Raw genomic sequence first — 18,088 nt, 5'->3', positions numbered from 1 at the left:
AGCCATATACCACTCTGCCCCTAATCTCTGGACTGCAAAAGATGGATGAGGTGGCAGCACACCTTAGCTGCATCCACTTGACATGTAGAATACACAAGGCACCCCTAGGTTCTTCACTAGGACACTGTTAACCTTGCAGAAAAGAGGAAAGCTTCAGGGTTCTCCACCCATTCAATACTTCCTGCCTCTGACTTCGCTTTCATAAATACTTGTTTGAATATCTAGATAGTTCTAAATAGACTTTCTTCTTGCTCCTCCATGCAACTTTGGCATGCCTAAGAGTTCATGTTCTGAGTGGAATGTGCCCTGGGTGGATTCAGAACATCACAGGCATAGAGGGATAAAGTCCCCCCACTTTTTGTTTTGAAGACTTTTAATTATTACTTTTAAAATTTAATTATTAGTAATATTATTGGTACTGGGGATTGAACCTAGAGGCACTTATCAGTGAGCCCCATCCCCAGCCCTTTTTACATTTTATTTAGACACAGGGTCTCCCTAGATTGCCTAGGGCCTTGCTAAGTTGCTGAGGCTGGTCTTGAACTCTTGATCGCCCTGCTTCAGCCTCCGGAGCCACTGGGATGACAGGTGCATGCCCGGCTAGTTTCCCCAGTTCTTGCTGACTTTGAATGCCTCATCAGTGAGTTCTGAAGATCTAGGTGGAATGTTTTCTGGCAAGTACCACACACTACTCATTATTTAATTCTTAGGAGAACAAGAAATCCACTGACATGTGTCTTAGATGATAGGATCTAACGGATGGAGAACTGGCTAGAGCTCATCTCACAAAATATTAGGAAGAAGGATTAAAGCTGAACACCCCCTCCTTCTAATCCACATGCCCAGACTCCCCGCAAGACCCTCTCCACTCAGCATAAAAGAGCAGGAGGCACACAGGCCCACCTCAAGTCACAGTCTGTGCCGCAGGCTTCCGTGATGGGTGCTGGCTGGGGCAGCCGATCGTATCTCTGATCCGACACAGTAAACTGGTCAGATTCCCTGTTGCAAACAGGTTTCCGTTTCCGCTCCCCTGAGCAAAGAGGACAAAAAAATTATTCAGAGCACACAGTCCTACTTAGACTAAGGTCTGGAAAGCATTTTCTACGGGAACACCAGCTTATAAATATTTTCAGTTTTGTTGGCCAGCACAATTTCTGTAGCATGTCTCAACATGACAGGGCAGAAAATACAGCTGTCACAAATTATCCGTAAACACATAGGTATGGCTGTGTTCCAATAAAACTTTATTTATAAAAGCAGGTGGCAGGCTGGAATTGGCTCTGTGGCTGTAGTTTGCTGACCTTAATTTTGCAAAAGAAAAAAAAATCAAGAGTATGCGACTACTGAAACCATGTCTCTGAAAAATTAAAGTGGCAAGTGGATCTTGCTTGGCTATGTGCCTATGTGCCAAGCTCTTTAGATAAGAAAACCTAGCATAGCCCGAATTTGCCAAAATGACACCAAGATTTCATGTAGCTCCAGTCAGAATGGCAGTCACCAAGAATACAAATAATAAGTGCTGGAGAGGAATGGCGGGGGGAACACTTTCACACTGTGGGTGGATCCTAAATGGGTACAACTGTTGTGGAAATCCGTATGGAGGTTCCTCAGAAGACTAGGCAAGGAACCACCACAGGTCCCAAATTTATCACCCGTCTGTATTTATCCTGAAGAATTAAAGTCATCTTCCCACAGTGACACATGCACAGCCAAGTTTACAGCAGCACAATCCACAACAGGCAGACTATGGAACCAGCCTGGGTGTCCACCAGTGGATGAATGGATAAAGAAAATATAGTCCATATACACAGGGGAGGTTTATTTGGCCATAAATAAAAATGAAATATGTCATTTGCAGTAAAATGGATGGAACTAGAGATCATTATGTTAAGGGAAATAAACCAAACTCAGAAGGTCAAGGGTTGTATGTTTCTCTCATATATAAAAATGCATGCCTATAATCCCAGGGGCTGGGGAGGCTGAGGCAGGAGGATCGTGAGTTCAAAGCCAGCCTCAGCAAAATCGAGGCCCTAAGCAACTCAGTGAGACCCTGTCCCTAAATAAAATGCAAAATAGGGCTGGGGATGGGGCTCAGTGGTCAAGTACCCCTGAGTTCAACACCTGGTACCAAAACATCATCATCATCATCATCATCTCTTGGAATCCCCACAAAAGAAACCCGCAGGTGGTACCTTGGCAGGGCTTGCTGCACGCCTGCCAGGGGCCGTGACTGGTCCAGTAGAACTGCTGAGGCTTGTCTTTGATGGGAACGTTGAAGGAGTAGCGCACATCGGGGTTGTAGAGCTTCCCCACCGACAGAACCTGCGGGCCGGTGAGACAGGGGGCGGTCAGCCAAGCCCCAGCCCAGAGAGGAGCGTGGCCAGGGCAGGTCCTACCTGCAGCAGCAGCTCCTGCTCAATGCGGTCCGTGGAGTTGATGCGCTCCACCACGTTGTCCGACCCGCTGTACTCAATCACGGCGCTCCCAACGCGGATTTACCTTTTGGACATGGTGACGACGAAGTCTCCGTTGAGCAGGAATTCACCTTTACTGCTTGATAAAGCTGTGGGTGAGGACAGAGAACCTGCTGATCCGCTGCCCAGGAGCATTTGTGTGAAATATGAAATACCCCGATCATCAAGAATGCGAGTAACAGCAGATGTTGGCCAGCGTGTGGGGGAAAGGGTCACTCATGCGTTTTTGGTGGGACTGCACGCTCTGGAAAGCAGTGTGGAGATTCCTCATAAAACTAGGAATGGAACCACTATTTGACCCAGTTAGCCATTCCTCAGTATATACCCAAAGGACTTAAAATCAGCATACTACAGTGACATAGCCACATCAATTCACAATAGCTAAGTTATGGAGCCAACCTAGGTGCCCTTCAACAGATGAATGGATAAAGAAAATGTGGTAAATATATACGAGGGAATATTACTCAACCTTAAAGAAGAATGAAATGATAGCATTTGCCAGTAAATGGATGGAACTATAGAGATCATTATGCTAAGCAAAATAAGCCAATCCAAAAAAAAAAACAAAGTCCACATGTTCTCTCTGATACACGCAAGTGGAAGTAGGGAGGGAAGAATAGAAGTTCACTGGATTAGACAAAGGGGAATGAAGGGAAGGGAGGGGGATGGGAATGGGAAAGACAGTGGAATGAATGGGACAGAACTTTCCTGTATTCATATGTGAACACACGACCAGGGAAACTCCACATCATGTCCAACCACAAGAATGGGAAGTTAGACTCTATGTATGCATAATAGGTCAGAATACACTCTACTGCCATGTATACCTAAAAAGATCAAATAAAAAATAGTAAACAAAAGAAAAAGAAAATGAGATCCCACCCTGACAGGCAGAGAGTCCACAGATCAGGGGCTTTGCAGCCCCACAGGCACGAGCACATTCCTGATTCGCCCAATGCCAGCTGTGTCCTTAGGCAATCCACTTTCCCTCTCTGACTCCATTTCTTTAAAATGGAGATAAAACATCTACTCCTGATGGTGACTATGGAAACCAAGTGGAATAGAGAAAACTAAGAGAAACAGAATACAGGGATCTGGTGAGCCTGGGGCTCCCTGAATAAGCCCCACAGTCACAGGACCACAGATGGAAGCCAATGTATTTCATTTGATTTGAAAATGTGTAGCCGTGCATGGAGAAGGTCTGTGAGTGATCCCCTCCCACACAGGCACACTTGATGTATGCCTTCATTACTTGAGCCTGCTGAGTCTTTGTGGGTCATCTCTATTTGACAAATGGTGATGCCTGCAAATACACAATATGATGCTCAGTGCCACCTTTCCAATGAGGCCCAGGGTGGCGGCCAGCCTCACATGTGGCCCTGGGGATCCTTTTCTCCAGGCAGTCACCCTGTTCCCCCCCTCCCACACCCAACAGGAATGACTGGGAAAACCAGGGACTGAACCCAGGGGTGCTCAACTACTAAGCCCCATCCCCAGCCCTATTTTGTATTTATTTAGAGACAGGGTCTCACTGAGTTGCTTAGGGCCTCACTAAGTTGCTGAGGCTGGCTTTGAATTTGTGATCCTCCTGCCTCAGCCTCCCGAGCTGCTGGGATTAGAGGCCTGTGCACCATGCCTGGCCTCTCTCTTCCTTCGATCTCTAGTTTTAGGGGAGACTAACTGCAAGGTGATGGGATGCACAGGCTGAGGTTCCTGCAAACACCCTGGGGAAGCTCAGAGAACTGAGTCCTTCTGCCAACCGCAGGAGTGTAAGCCAGCCAGGAGCGGATCCTCCAGCCCCAGGGGAGCCTTCGATGAGACCACAGCCCTCACCTCACACCAGCCTTCAAACCAGAAACACCCAGTTTCACTGCTCCCACATTCCCAATGTGAGAAACAGAGACATTTCCTACCCTGTGATGTCACACTGTGTATTGAGATAACTCGTCACATGTTAGCAGCCCCAGACACCTGCCTGGACCATTCTTTTCCAAACTGCAAATGTCACTCAGGGTCAGCACAGATTCCATCCCTTTTCCCATCCAAGTTTTTCTTCATGGCCTTTTGATTCTGCACAACTATCAGAGCCCCCCAGGGATGAGGGTGGACACTGTCTCACGACCCACTACTACTGTGCTTCTTAAGGGGAAATAGCAGGTGCTCTCTAAAGTCTTCTTTTTTTAAGTGAATGTTCCCCAAATCTTGCAAAAGATAAAAGAATCAGTGAAGCTGAAGAAGTAGAATTGGAAAACTGCATGGATTAAGTGCTAAAACACTGGCCAGATGAGGAGCTGGCTGAATTGAAGCAATGATGAAAACTAAGATAATGAAACTCAGAGAATCAGACAGTCGAATGGTAGTTACAGGGGGCTGGAAGGAGGGCGAATGGGAAGAGGGTTCAAAGACAAATAAATGTTGCAGATCTGATGTACTGCACGGTGACAATGAGTCCAGAGGGTCGGTCATCAGTGTCTTTTCCAGCTGGATGTGCACATGCACAAATAAAGGTAAGGAAATGGTCACTATGTTAAAACATGTAAATTATCCTGTTTGGGCGATTATTTCACAATGAAGAGTTATATCAAAATGGCAAGCAAGGCGCGATGGCCCACTCTTGTCATCCCAGCAGCTTGGAGGCTGAGGCAGGAGGATTGTGAGTTCAAAGCCAGCCTCGGCAACTTAGAGAGGCCCTAAGCAACTCAGTGAGACTCTGTGTCTGAATAAAATACAAAAAAAGGGCTGGGGATGGGGCTCAGTGGTTGAGTGCCCCTGGGTTCAATCCCCAGAACCAAAAATAAAATAAAAAGGCTCCATGTCACTCTTTAAGAAGGCACTACTGTCTTGTCATTACAACTGACTGCAAAACTTACAGAAATATATGTACTGATGGCTTTTGGTCTCCAACCTAAAACACTCGGAATGACTCCAATTAAAATGTAATTTGTTGAATATGAGCTAAAAAGAATCTTAGTTGCATGCTTTCAGATTTACTTCTCAAGATAAAATTCCAACCATATATTTTCCCTCTATTTGTGGAAAAACATTGGTTTCACTTTTAGGGAGCTGGCCCTCTACTTCCCAGTCATCCACTGCTTCGGGGCCATTTAACCTGGAAGGTCATCATGGATTCCCACGCACGGTCCCCTCACCACACCTCCGAGACATCGACCTGCTGTTCCTGACTTAAGGGAGAAACAGGCCTGACTTGGTATTAAATTAACTTCCCGAGGCCAGGTGGCTTCTAATCATGAAAATCTCTCTCCAGAATTTGGGAGCCACTAACATTTTCCAAGAAGGGCCTCGGCAAATGTTCAATGAATGAATTTATGCATCCTTTCCTTGGTTTACAAGTGGAAATCAAATTTGTTTAGGTCTGCAGCTTTTAAAAAATTTAAATAGTGGGTCTTGCTAGACAGCCTATGCCTTGGAGTAAAGAAATCATTTAAAAAATTGCTTTTGTAAACCCAAGAAAGATCCCTACCCTTAGTAGGTGTGCTACTGATGAAGTGGTGGCACACACCTGTCATCCCAGCTGCTGGGGAGGCTGAGGCAGGAGGATCGTGAGTTCAAAGCCAGCCTCAGCCAAATCGAGGCCCTGAGCAACTCAGTGAGACCCTGTCTCTAAATAAAACATAAAAAAGAGCTGGGGATGTGGCTCAGTGGGTAAGCACCTCTGGGCTCAATTCCTGGTACTCCCCACCCCCCAAAAAAAAAGACAAAAAGAAATGAGCACCTTCCCCAAGGGATAGGCTCAGAACACGGTGAGGCCGTACAACTTGGCTTTCACCCCGTGGCAGGGAGGGGTCTATGTGCAAGGACCACCTTTGACTGGGAGGATTTCTGCTTCGGTACCTTGTGAAACAAATAGTTTCCTGAAAATCAGAGCCTCCTGCTCCACCTCCCGCTAATGTGATTAGGAGAGCTGATTTCCTGGGGGCTTTCCTCCCCGTTGCACCCATCAGAACCCGACTGCCACAAAGGCGCTGTCTTATGGAAACTGCTCCCTCATCAAAACACACAGGAAGCGCCTGGGTGGACTGATTTGATAAAACAACCAGGGATCAGGGTGAAGATTGCTTAGCAACAGAAGAGCCGAGAGACGGGCGCATGCTTAACCCAGCGCGGGCTGCGGTCCCCCTCCACCACGCCAAGGGTAAATTTCCACGCCTCAGCCTTGATGACATCAAATTGTTCCTGCCTTCTAAGACACCTCTGTGAGGTTCAAAGGCTCTGAGGTCTCCGCTTTCACACTCGACGGACTGTGTCTCCAAATCTGTGCTTGGGCACTTTGCTGTCCAGAGAGACTGTTCTTAGGCCATCAAGGGACATTCTCCTACTATTCCATTAAAGAGCCACGAATGGCTGGGACTGCCTGTTGCAGATGACAGATCTTCTTTGATTTTGTTTTCATCCTTTGCAAGGAGATTAAGATCCTCCAGTGATGAGTAAGAGGTTCTCTGGAGGCCCACCCCAAATTCCAACACCTGACACGGGCTGATTGAGTTGAACGGAATTGAGGCTGCTTAATTGGAGAGCGATCATTTTCCCAAACAGGAGGAGGAGAGAAGAGAATCCTCTTCCTTTGGAGGAGAGGAAAGAAACAGCTCAACATGGCTTTCAGCTAGCAGGAATTCAATTTCCCCAGGAAGCTGAGTGCAGCGCTCCTTGATTTAATTAGGAAGTAGGAAGGTCACAGGCACAAATTTATAACCAAATACATGGAGAAAACTCTTTGACCCATTTTGCACCATGGTAAAATGAGAAATCCTTGAAAATATCATTTGAAAATGGTTTCCAAGAACTTTGTCCATTGTCTTATTTGATTTCTTGCTGTAACTGTGGTGCCAGGGATTGAACCTAGGGCCTTGTGCCTGCTAAGCACGTGCTGTGCCATGGAGCTATACCCCTCATCCTGGTAGTTTTCTTTTTGTTTTAAATTAATTAATTATTTTGGCTCTGGGGATTGAACCCAGGGGCACTTTTAAGCACTGAGCTACATCCCCAACCCTTTTTTATTTTTAATTTATAGGCAGGGTCTCCTTGAGTTGCTCATACTGGCCTCGAACTCACAATTCTCCTGCCTCAGCCTCCTAGGACTCTGGGATTACAACTGTGCACCCTGCATCTGGCTTATTCATTTTCCTATAATGTTGCCAGCTGTTTGGGTGTTTAGGGTGGCAAAAACCTGAGGCATCGATAGAGCGCTTAATTACAAGGCAGATTTTTTTATAGTCTTTAGAAGAAGAAATGAATCTAATATCTCCAAGGTGGCTCTATTCCCCATGAAGCTCACGGTAGGAGCGATGCCTGTTGAACAATTCAGCAATCATTTACTGAGCACCTATCATGTACAGGCTTTGTCTCAGGAGCAAAGATGCAAAGACACAGTCCTGACCTAAAATACTGGTAGTCACATGCACAAATAAGTTCCAAATCTCAATCTCAGTGGAGGATGACACCTTCCTTTCCATTGCTCATGTCAAAACCCGAGAGTTTTTGACCCCTTTTGATTCCAAGACATCTTTGGTTATTTTTTCCCATGTACCTGCATATTTAATCCATCAACAAATCACAGTTAGCTGGGGTCGGTGGCACACTCCTGTAATTGCAGTCGCTCTGAAGGCTGAGGCAGGAGGATGGTGAGTTCCAAGCCAGCCTCAGCAACTAAGTGAAGCCCTAAGCAACTCAGTGAGACCCTGTCTCTAAATAAAGTACAAAAAAGGGCTGGCTATGGGGCTCAGTGGTTAAGCACCCCGGGTTCAATCTCTGGGACCAAAAAAAAAGAAGAAAAAAGTCATGATGGTTTGAACCCTAAAATGTCCCCAGAACCTAACCACATAGGTCCACCTCCACATTCCCTCCACATTCCTGCTTGGGAGAGAGCCATGAGCATCTCTCTCTCTCTCTCTCTCTCTCTCTCTCTCTCAGAGTTTTGCAGCAACTCCCTAAGCCAGGCCACCCCTCTACCCTACGTGCATGCCCCATCATCTACGAGCATGGTAATGGCCAGAGTTCTCCTTACAGCCTAAGTATGATTACATCCATCGTCCCTTGATGCAACACCCTCGGGAGCTCCCCAGGTCTCTCAGAGTCCAAGCCCAAGTCCTCACAAGGGCCTTGGGTGAATGGTCTAGTCCTGTTACCTGCTTCCCCACCTCAGGCTCCCCTCCCTGCCCACCACCTGCAGTCACAATGGCCCCTGTGTGCTCTGCACGGACCTAGGCACGAGCCTGCCTCAAAGACTTCACAAGGGCTGTTCCCCCGCCCCTGCCTAGAATGTCTTTCTTTGCCCAAGATAGCGCATTCTCTGTCTTCCTCCACTCCAAACATTTCAGTCTCATCCTTGATTTTCTTTCTCTTTTTTCCTTTTACTTTGAACCCAGGGCCTCATGCAGGCCAGCCAGAAGCTCTGCTACTGAGCCACACTCCTGCCCTCCCACCCAGCCTTCAGATCCCAATTTCCCTTATCACGCTCTGATTTCTAATCCCACGTATCACCTTCATACTATTATATACTATAAATACTTACAACCGTGTTCGTTTATTAACTTATTCTTTATTGTCTACCTTCTCCCATGGAAATACAGGTTCTAAGAAACATATTTTTTTTAACTCTCTTGTTCACTGTGCATAAAATAACGTGGGTGCTTATTAAATAAGGGAATAAATGGAGATCCATAGCATATCAGGGAATCAGGCACGAATATCAGGCTTGATTATCGAGCTCGGTGGATGGGTTCTGTTTATCAATGTGCAGGTTCATGGAGACATCTCAAAACACAGATGTAGGTTTTAATTTGATTCAACAAATACTCATTTACTAGCTCAGTGCGTCCAAGTGCTTGGCCTGAGCTTCTAGAGAGGCTGAATTCACATGGATAAATAAATTCCTGCCTGAACACCATTGGAGAGAAAGTATATTAATTGCTTTTAAAAATTGGCTTTTCATTAAGATTGCCTGCCTGATTTCTTCCCTAGGTACAAGGCATGGCTAGGAAGAGGCCAGCCTTGCAAGGTGACCAGTGGGATCCCTTCCAGTCTTTCTGCTCTCCCACAGGTCCTTCTTTTAAAAGGCAACTGGGTAAATTTATAACAATTTATGGCAGTTTATAGAATAATTAATTGAAATAAGACTGGTGGGGAAAAACAGGTAAAAATTAACATAGTGTCTTTAGCATGTTGTGCCTTTAATGCAAGAAATAGACATAAGTTAATGGTGTGGTTAAACATAAGGAAAATTGTGAATTAAGCTGGGTACACTGGTGCACGCTGTAATCCCTGGGGCTCGGGAGGCTGAGGCAGGAGGATCACAAGTTCAAAGCCAGGCTCAGCAGCTTAGCAGGGCCCTAAGCAACTCAGGGAGACCCTGTCTCTAAATAAAATATAAAAAAGGGCTGGGTATGGGGCTCAGTGGTTAAGCACCTCTGGGTTCAATTCCCAGTACAAGAAAAAAAAGTGAATTAATCCAGAGAGAAGGATGAAGAATCTGTAAAGCAACAAAGTTAGCTATTCTAGTAATGACTCGAGAAAAAATATGTGCCACTACAGAATCTTCTGGAATGACCAGGCATAATAAAATATTGAATAGACCCCCCCCAATGTTCTGCACTTGGAAGGAGCTGATAAAAAACATTAAGTCAAGTAATAACTCTAATAAAATATTTGCAAGTCAGTTACCCACAGGAAAGATTTTTCAAAAGCCTCAACGAGACCAATGATTTTTATGCTAAACTTTCAGGGTAAGTCCTTTCAGAATTTGACCTGAAGCCTATCTATTTTGTAAAATCCAGAGTCAATCCCTTGATATTGAACAGGGCAACCACTTAACCCCTGAATCAGTATTCTGAGGGTGTTACGTACGAGTGTGAAATAAAATAATGAATTTTGAGATCAACTGCTTTTATGAAAACCCATCGGAAGGCGTCAGAGAGGAGGGAGGACTTTGTGCCAACTGCCCAAGAAAAATGGAATGTCTGTAGAAAATGGCAGGGGCATGCCGTCTCACCCAAGTAGTTGTCATCTTCCGATTTCCCTGAGAAACTGTGCTGTCGCACATCAATATTGGTAGCACCGGCTGGAATTCGGACCACAGTATTGTAACCTGAAAAGAATTTAACAAAAATTCAGTGGTTCACTTTCTCTAAGAATGGAAGCCAAGGTGGGTCACAAGGAAATGTGATTGTCACTATTAGGTGCCCTATGGCCAGATGCATGAAAATGGACTGTAACCAGATTGATTTTAAGCATGACATTAATACTTTCACATGATATGTACAATTCAACTTTTTTTTTAAACTTTTCCTTCTCACAATCCTTAGAAGCAGATTCTTACCATAATGTACAGTATTGAATGTTCCTGCCACTGTTTTGCATGAAGAATTATCGCCACCACAAACCCCACATTTATCTCTCCGGGCTTTTGAGTTCAGAACATGATCACATCCAGCTTGCTTTAAAAAAAAAAAAAAAGAAAAGAAAACATTAGAAATAAATGGTGAAGCATGAATGAGATAATAAAATGGCAATGAATGTGTTTCTTTCTTTTTTTTTAAGAGAGAGGGAGAGAGAGAGAATTTTTAATATTTATTTTTTCAGTTATTGGCGGACACAACATCTTTGTATGTGGTGCTGAGGATCGAACCCGGGCCGCACGCATGCCAGGCGAGCGCGCTACCACTTGAACCACATCCCCAGCCCCGAATGCATTTCTTTCAATGATGCAAATTCAAAACCACAAGGAAGAGATGGCCCTTGAAACTTTCCAGGGTTGAGAACTCAAATCATCTACAGCTTTGCCATTTAAAATTTGATCCAGCAGCCGTGGACATCCTTGATGTTGTTAGGAACGCAGACTCTCAGGAGTCACCCAGACCTACGAATCAGAGTTGGGATTTTAACAAGACTTCATCTGCAGAGAAAAGTTTGAGAAGCACCGAAGAATAAGCAGAGTGGGGCTGGGTGCAGAGACACACACCTGTGATCCCAAAGCAGCTCAGGAGGCCGAGGCAGGAGGATCTCGAGTTCAAAGCCAGCCTCCGCAACTTAGCGAGGCCCTAAGCAATTCAATGAGACACTGTCTCTAAATAAAATACAAAATAGGGCTGGGGATTGGGCTCAGTGGTTAAGTGCCCCTGGGTTTAATCCCAGGTACCAAAAAAAAAAAACCAAACCTCACACCCCCCCCCAAAAAAAAGAGTCAGCAGATTAAATGAGAAAAAGAAGGGGTGGGGTGGTGAGGGGCTGTATTTAATCAAGGAGCTCAGGCTCCACCTTAGGGAGGAGCTGCTGACACTCCCTGCTGCTGGACCGTTTAGCAACAAGAACTCAGTGTTGACATTTTCCAAATTGTTTTTCAAGAGAAGTTGGAAATTTGGATATTATGCAAAATCCCCCATGTTTAAATCCTGGGCTGAGCATGCAGGGGAAAGCATGACTGACAGGTGGCAGCTTGAGACCTTGGCTGCATCCCTGGCCTCTGGAATCTGCAACATGGATCAGTACAGACTGAGCCCTGAGGTCAACCCTGGCAACAACCTGAAGACTTGAAGAGGAGAGGCCACAGACTTGTCCCTTTTGTCCCTTTGTGTGAACCACTCTTTTAGAAGGACCTCAAGGTGTTGCTATGGATTGGATGGAACAGGGGACCTGCCCTGCAGGTGCAGGCTGGGAAGGGGTGAGGTTCTTAGGGGCTCTGTGCATCAAATCCTTGTCCCCAGGAACTGTCATATGCATCTGGACCACACTCAGGGAGAAACACATCACCTGAATGAACCTGGCACAGTTAGCACTAGTTTCTGGTCAGCGAGAACTGCAAAGAGGTACCAAGCACTCCGCAAGTCACAGAGACTTTGCTGTCTGCCAGAAGTTTCTCAATTTACCTTCCAAGAATAATTAACAGGCACGTCTCAGGTGGAAGCAATTAGGGTTAAAATCACAAAGAGGAATCTGAGCGAGGCCAGCTCTTCTCCTGACATCTTTTTGGAACACAGCTATTCACTCTAGGAAATGCTGTCAGAGAGCATTTGGGTTTAACCTTGGGCTCAGGTCACACTAAAGGAGCGTAAATTAGCATAATAAACCTTCAGGGGAGATCTGGGGGCCCCCATAGAGGCTAAAACTGTCAGGAAAAACCCAGGGCAGTGGTTCTTAAATTATGACAGAGCACGGGTCAGAATCAGATGATACTGGCCGCCGCTCATGCTGGTCCAGGGACCACACTTTGAGAAGCCCTGCTCAGGACTGCGTGCTGTTCTATCAAGGAAGCCACAAACCACAATCCACAGCACCATGAAGAGAAGGCCATCTGTGACTCACCCTGCAAAGGCCTTGGACACAGATGTCATTGGTGTCCTGGCCACAAGGCGTTCCATCGACCACTCTTTCCCGGAGCTGGTAGTAGGCGGTGTTCCCGGCCACTCTGCAGAACAGCTTGCAGCGGTCCTTCATCAGAACTGCAGGGGAGACGTCATTCCATGGGACATGTGCACACCTGGACCCAAGGCCAGCCCGCCGTCCTTGCCCGCAGGCACTTACTTCCGCTGTACTTGGGGACCCAGCGCACATTAGGGTGCAGACCGTTGATGTTAAAATGCTTCCCGTCAAACTGCGCACACTGCTCATCGCGGAAGTCTTGCTTCTACTTGAGGCAGGGCTCCGTGTTGCAGGACTTGAACTTCATTCTGCGCCCCACGCAGTACTTGCCACCGTTTTTGGGCCTGAGAAAATATAAACACGCACATGCAATGGGTTTCTATGTACATCTCTATCTCATTCATGACTTCCTGTGATGGAGGGAAGCAAACTGGTGGTGGCAGATGACCCAGGGGAGGCCAGGGGCTCCGGATTCTGGGTTTGCATTCTGCTCTCTATTAAAGATGCCGGCATTAGTTTCACATAGACCATGGAGGCCCATCTGGGCAACTCTGGCAAGACTCGGCATTGACATCTGTGAAATGGGCTGTTGACTCTTCCACCTCCACTCCTCCGGCAACTCCCCTCCCTGTTTCCCAACCACTGTTGGTTTGTTTTACAATAAAATGGAAGAAAAGGCGCGTGTCCCCTTATGGACTGACTCGATAGAAGAGGAGGACATACTGCTTCATCACCTTCATGGGACTGTGAAGCCATGGACAGCACCACAGCACAAATTTACCCTCGGCCTGCAGTCCTGCACCTGCGCTTTTCCCGGAGGACACACCACACCACACAGCGACCAGCAGTCAGCAGCTGGCCAAATTCACCACAGAAAAGGGGGAGATCACGGAATCGTGGGACACTGGCGTAACCCACCAGGGCCGGAACAGCTACCCTGGGACACCCCAGTACTGAAAAATTTTTACCTTTGTTTTTTAAACATTGAATTTGAGAGAGTGATCCTGACTGTAAGAGTGCTTTGCTTTGTTTTGTTTTCCCAAACCAGGCTTCTAGGATACGGAGAAATAGCTCCACAGACATAAAACATGGAATGAGACACAGCCAGAGTGCTGGAGCAGGGACCTGGGTTCCAGTCTCACCCTGTCCTCACTGTGTAGCTTTAGACTAAGAACTCAACCTCTCTGAACCTCGATTTACCCCTTCCTTTGAAATGAATGTTGCTAATGGATGATGGAAAATGTTAGCTACTGTGACATTATGTGTCAACATTGCCCAGTCTAATCTGAGTTTAGCCAGCAGTCGGTTTGAGTACCAACTCTGGACATGGAAGGGCAACTCAATGCTCCTGAAGAGTGGCCAGGACTCAGGAAGGGCCCCTGGGGGAAGCCTGGCCTCATACTGCTATAAATGTGCTCCTTAGATCAAAGATTGTAAAGTAAGGAGAGAGCACAGTTAAAAGCTTGGAGTCTTGGGGCTCCATCTTTATGTGAAAGAAATGTGAGGCTTCTGGATGAATCTGAGGAGCTTATCAGGAGTCGGATGAATATTTGCCATTATTTATCATGAAAAAGCGAAATCTAAGAATACAAACTGCAATGTCACTCAGCAGTGTCTATGTCTGACTGTTTCCCTGTTCAATACAACTAAGTCCATGTGCTTTGAATCTGTAGTATGCACTTGACTTTCATTTATTGCCCAAGGGTAGGCAATAAATGTACTTTTAAACCAAGAGACAGGAGGTTCAGAGAAGTTAAGTACTTTGCCCAAGGTCACACAGCCAATAGAGGAGCAGAGTCAGGACTAGAATCCAAGTTGTCCAGGATTTTGCTCTGTGCTCTTTCTGCTATGCTCCCCAGAAACTGTGAGTCTTGGCTTTTTGGTTTTATAGCCACTTAGAGATGCAGGCTTGGTTTCCTGGATACCAGACCCTTTCTCTAAGTAGAAAACCACCTCATGCATAAAATATCACGAATTACACATGAATAACTCATTAGGCCCACGTACCTGCTCAGGTAAAACCTGTTCTAAATGTACTAAAGAGGACCCCCTTCAAGTTTTCCTAAGGTAGGAACTATATGGAAAGTCTCTTAATGTTCCAATTGACTGTGGTAGAATGATTATTAATTACCCCAAAGTATCTCGTATTTCTTTCCCCTTTGAAAACAACATTTTTAAGCAGATTTTTTTTGTTGTTGTTGTTCTCTTATGTACCGTTTTGGCTGATTCTTGAAATTTATTAATAGTTTCCAACTTTGCTTATTTGGAGTATGAGGAAATAGCAAGCTATGATTTATTTCTATTAAAACATTTTAAGATAAACAACATGTAAGAACCACTATCTGTAAGAGGAAGCCCTGCTAGGGGCTATTTCCACGGGTTCTAGAAACAGAGGGTCTGAACCCCAGCCCTGCATTAACAACATACCATCTCAGGCCAGCGGGTTCACCCCGCTAAGCCTCAGCTTCTCAGTCCGTAAAAGGGAAAAAACACCCACCATCTACTCCGTGGGGCTGTAGGGAGGGTTAACTTCACCATTACATTCAAAGCACTTGAACATGGCTTTGCATACCGTGTTTAATAAACACTTAGCTATTACAGGGTATGGCAAAATATGGTCTATGAACCAAATCTGGCATGCCGCATGGCTCATGGTCTCAGACTGATTATCATTTTAAAGAAATTGGAGCATCACAATAGCTAAGCTATGGAACCAACCTAGGTGCCCTTCCACAGATGAATGGACAAATAACATGTGGTCTGTATACACAATGGAATATTACTCAGCCTTAAAGAAGAATGAAATTTGCTGGTAAATGGATGGAACTGGAGATTATCATGCTAAGTGAAATGAGTCAGTCTCAAAAAACCAAAGGCTGAATGTTTCTCTGATATGCAGATGCTAATTCACAGTAAGGGGGGCGGGCTAGGGAAAACAGAGGTTCTTTAGGTAGGCAGGAGTGAAGGGAGCCACATCCCCAGCCCTTTTCTAATATTTTATTTAAGACAAAGTCTTGCTGAATTGCTTATAGCCTTGCTAAGTTGCTGAGGCAGCTTTGAACTTGTGATCCTCCTCCCTCAGCCTCCCGAGCCACTGGAATTACAGGCCTGCACCACCACACCCAGCCTTCATATGACTTTAATGAATGTAAATATGCCCTTCTGAACTATATGGCATTTCTTCTTAGACAAGGTGGTTTCTGCTGAATTTGCATGGCACTGTGTGCTAGCGAAAGCTTCAGCCAGCTGAACTTACCTTTCAGCATGGAAAAAATAAATTTATAATTTAATAATTTAACTGGATAGGAGGGTAATGTTTCCATGTAGACAAAACCCCCAAATTATAGAAAATTCAGCTTTAAAAATAATATCCACCACATTTTCTAACTATTAAGGTCCTTTAAAGATATTGCATGCCAGAGATAGGTGGGAAGGACTGAAGGAAATTGCTAGAGTCATTGTTATCTTGTACAGCCAAGTTAGATCTTTCCTCTGGCACATTACACAACCATGACCTGTAAACAGAGAGGAAGTTTGGGATGATGAGTGGCCAAAGTTAAGAAGGGATTTTTGCAAATATCATCACAGGTGTATTCTACCTTTAAGTAAGATTTCATCAGCAGTTGCTATATCTAGCAGGAAATATGTAGTTCATGATCCCTTTTCTCATATCTGAGTTTATTATTATTTCCATCAGTCTCTTAATTTAAAAGTAAAATAGTAGCACTGGAAAAGGAGAGTTCTTTGCTTTACCTAGAGAATTGGCACAACTTTTTTTTTTCTATTTTGACAGGCTGGAGCAATTCTATTACCTGTTTTATTTAGGCTACCAGGAAGCTCAAGGCCAAATTTTGAACACAAAGTAACAACCAAAGGGCCCAGCAGCCTGATGATACATCTTCTAGCTCTGACACTTGGTCTTATTTTGATGTTCTAACTTTTACATTTTCTGGTGGGCCCAGTTTAGATTTTACTCTTTCACATGTTTCTTATGGGTCAGGAAACCCGCATAATTAATTGTCCAATCCAGGACACTTTTCACAGGAGTGAAAATGAGAGCTATTAATAATGTCCCCCCCAAAAAAAATAAAAAAAAATAAAAATAAAAAAATAATAATTTCCCCAGGGGAACAGACATAAACTGGGATTAACCTTACAAAACAAGACATGTGGGCATCTTGTTATGTACAGGGTGGATCAAATGGAGAGTTAAAAAGTCAGGCACGGTGGCCCACCTGTGATCCCAGCTGCTCGGGAGGCTGAGGCAGGAGGAGCCCAAGTTCAAAGCTAGGCTCAGTGACTTAGCAAGGCCTTAAGTAATTTAGTGAGACCCTGTCTCTAACTAAAATGTAAAAAAAAGGGCTGAAGACGTAGCTCAGTGGGTAAGCAGCCCTAAGTTCAATCCCCTATACCATTAACGACAAACAAACAAAAAAGCAAGCAAGCATTTTAAGACAAATGTCAGGCCTCCACCTGTAGTAACATATACCAGTTCAACCCAAAACTTGGGGAAAGCTACTTTTCTTATCTTTTTTTTTTTTCTTTTTGCTGTACCATGGATTGAACTGAGGGCCACTCGACCACTGAGTCCCATCCCCAACCCTATTTTGTATTTTATTTAGAGACAGGGTCTCCCTGAGTTTCTTAGGGCCTTGCTTTTGTGGAGGCTGGCTTTGAACTCACAATCCTCCTGCCTCAGCCTCCCGAGCTACACCTGCAGTATGTGTCCTCTATGACTTTTTTGATTTCAGGGCAGGGGGAGAATCCTAAAAACATGGCATAAAATTTCCAGATACTAACTAAATACATTCTTAAATTGCATTGATACTGTTAAAATGCTAAATAGAACAATCCAGTGTCCCTAGGAGACACATGTATTGGACCCTAAAATTGGAGCTTACCATGTATTCTAAAGGCTCATCCAACTGAGAAAAAGAGGATTCCCAGTGAGGAGGGACTGTTCCCCTCAAGATCCTTGTGAAACATGAAACCATGGGTCCTGATAACGCATCTTCTAGCTCGCAGGGCCGGAGCCAGAAGAAACCACTTCCACCTTATACAAAATGAGCCCTCTGCTCTGAAGTTCTCTGAACAAGCTTTTGCACTGAGATTGGGACGGGATTTTCTCTGCTTTGTGTCCCTTTCACTTTTCCAATGCACGCCCCCCCCCCCAAGTATTCAGAAGCAGTCTCCTTTACTCAATTAACAGGAGCACCCTAAAGAGCAAATGACTCAGAGCTGAG

General features: G+C 45.1%; 1 protein-coding gene across 1 annotated transcript in view; it reads right to left on the bottom strand.

Moving 5' to 3' along the window:
* The window catches only part of LOC308640342 (A disintegrin and metalloproteinase with thrombospondin motifs 9-like), a gene marked incomplete at both ends in the record, with an annotated part of 126,750 nt that extends 112,968 nt beyond the window's left edge, over window positions 1-13,782 (bottom strand). Inside the window, 10 exon segments of the mRNA XM_081312286.1 lie at window positions 904-1,030; window positions 2,193-2,322; window positions 2,397-2,495; window positions 2,499-2,563; window positions 10,480-10,575; window positions 10,807-10,924; window positions 12,789-12,925; window positions 13,008-13,110; window positions 13,114-13,189; window positions 13,627-13,782. Of these exon segments, the coding sequence (XP_081168412.1) occupies window positions 904-1,030; window positions 2,193-2,322; window positions 2,397-2,495; window positions 2,499-2,563; window positions 10,480-10,575; window positions 10,807-10,924; window positions 12,789-12,925; window positions 13,008-13,110; window positions 13,114-13,189; window positions 13,627-13,782 (1,107 nt within the window).
* Window positions 13,783-18,088: the final 4,306 nt, after the last annotated feature.

This window comes from Spermophilus citellus, assembly GCF_964194105.1.
Source record: "Spermophilus citellus genome assembly, contig: SCAFFOLD_428, whole genome shotgun sequence".
Lineage (NCBI taxonomy): Eukaryota > Metazoa > Chordata > Mammalia > Rodentia > Sciuridae > Spermophilus > Spermophilus citellus.
This window is presented reverse-complemented; position numbering and strand designations above follow the sequence as displayed.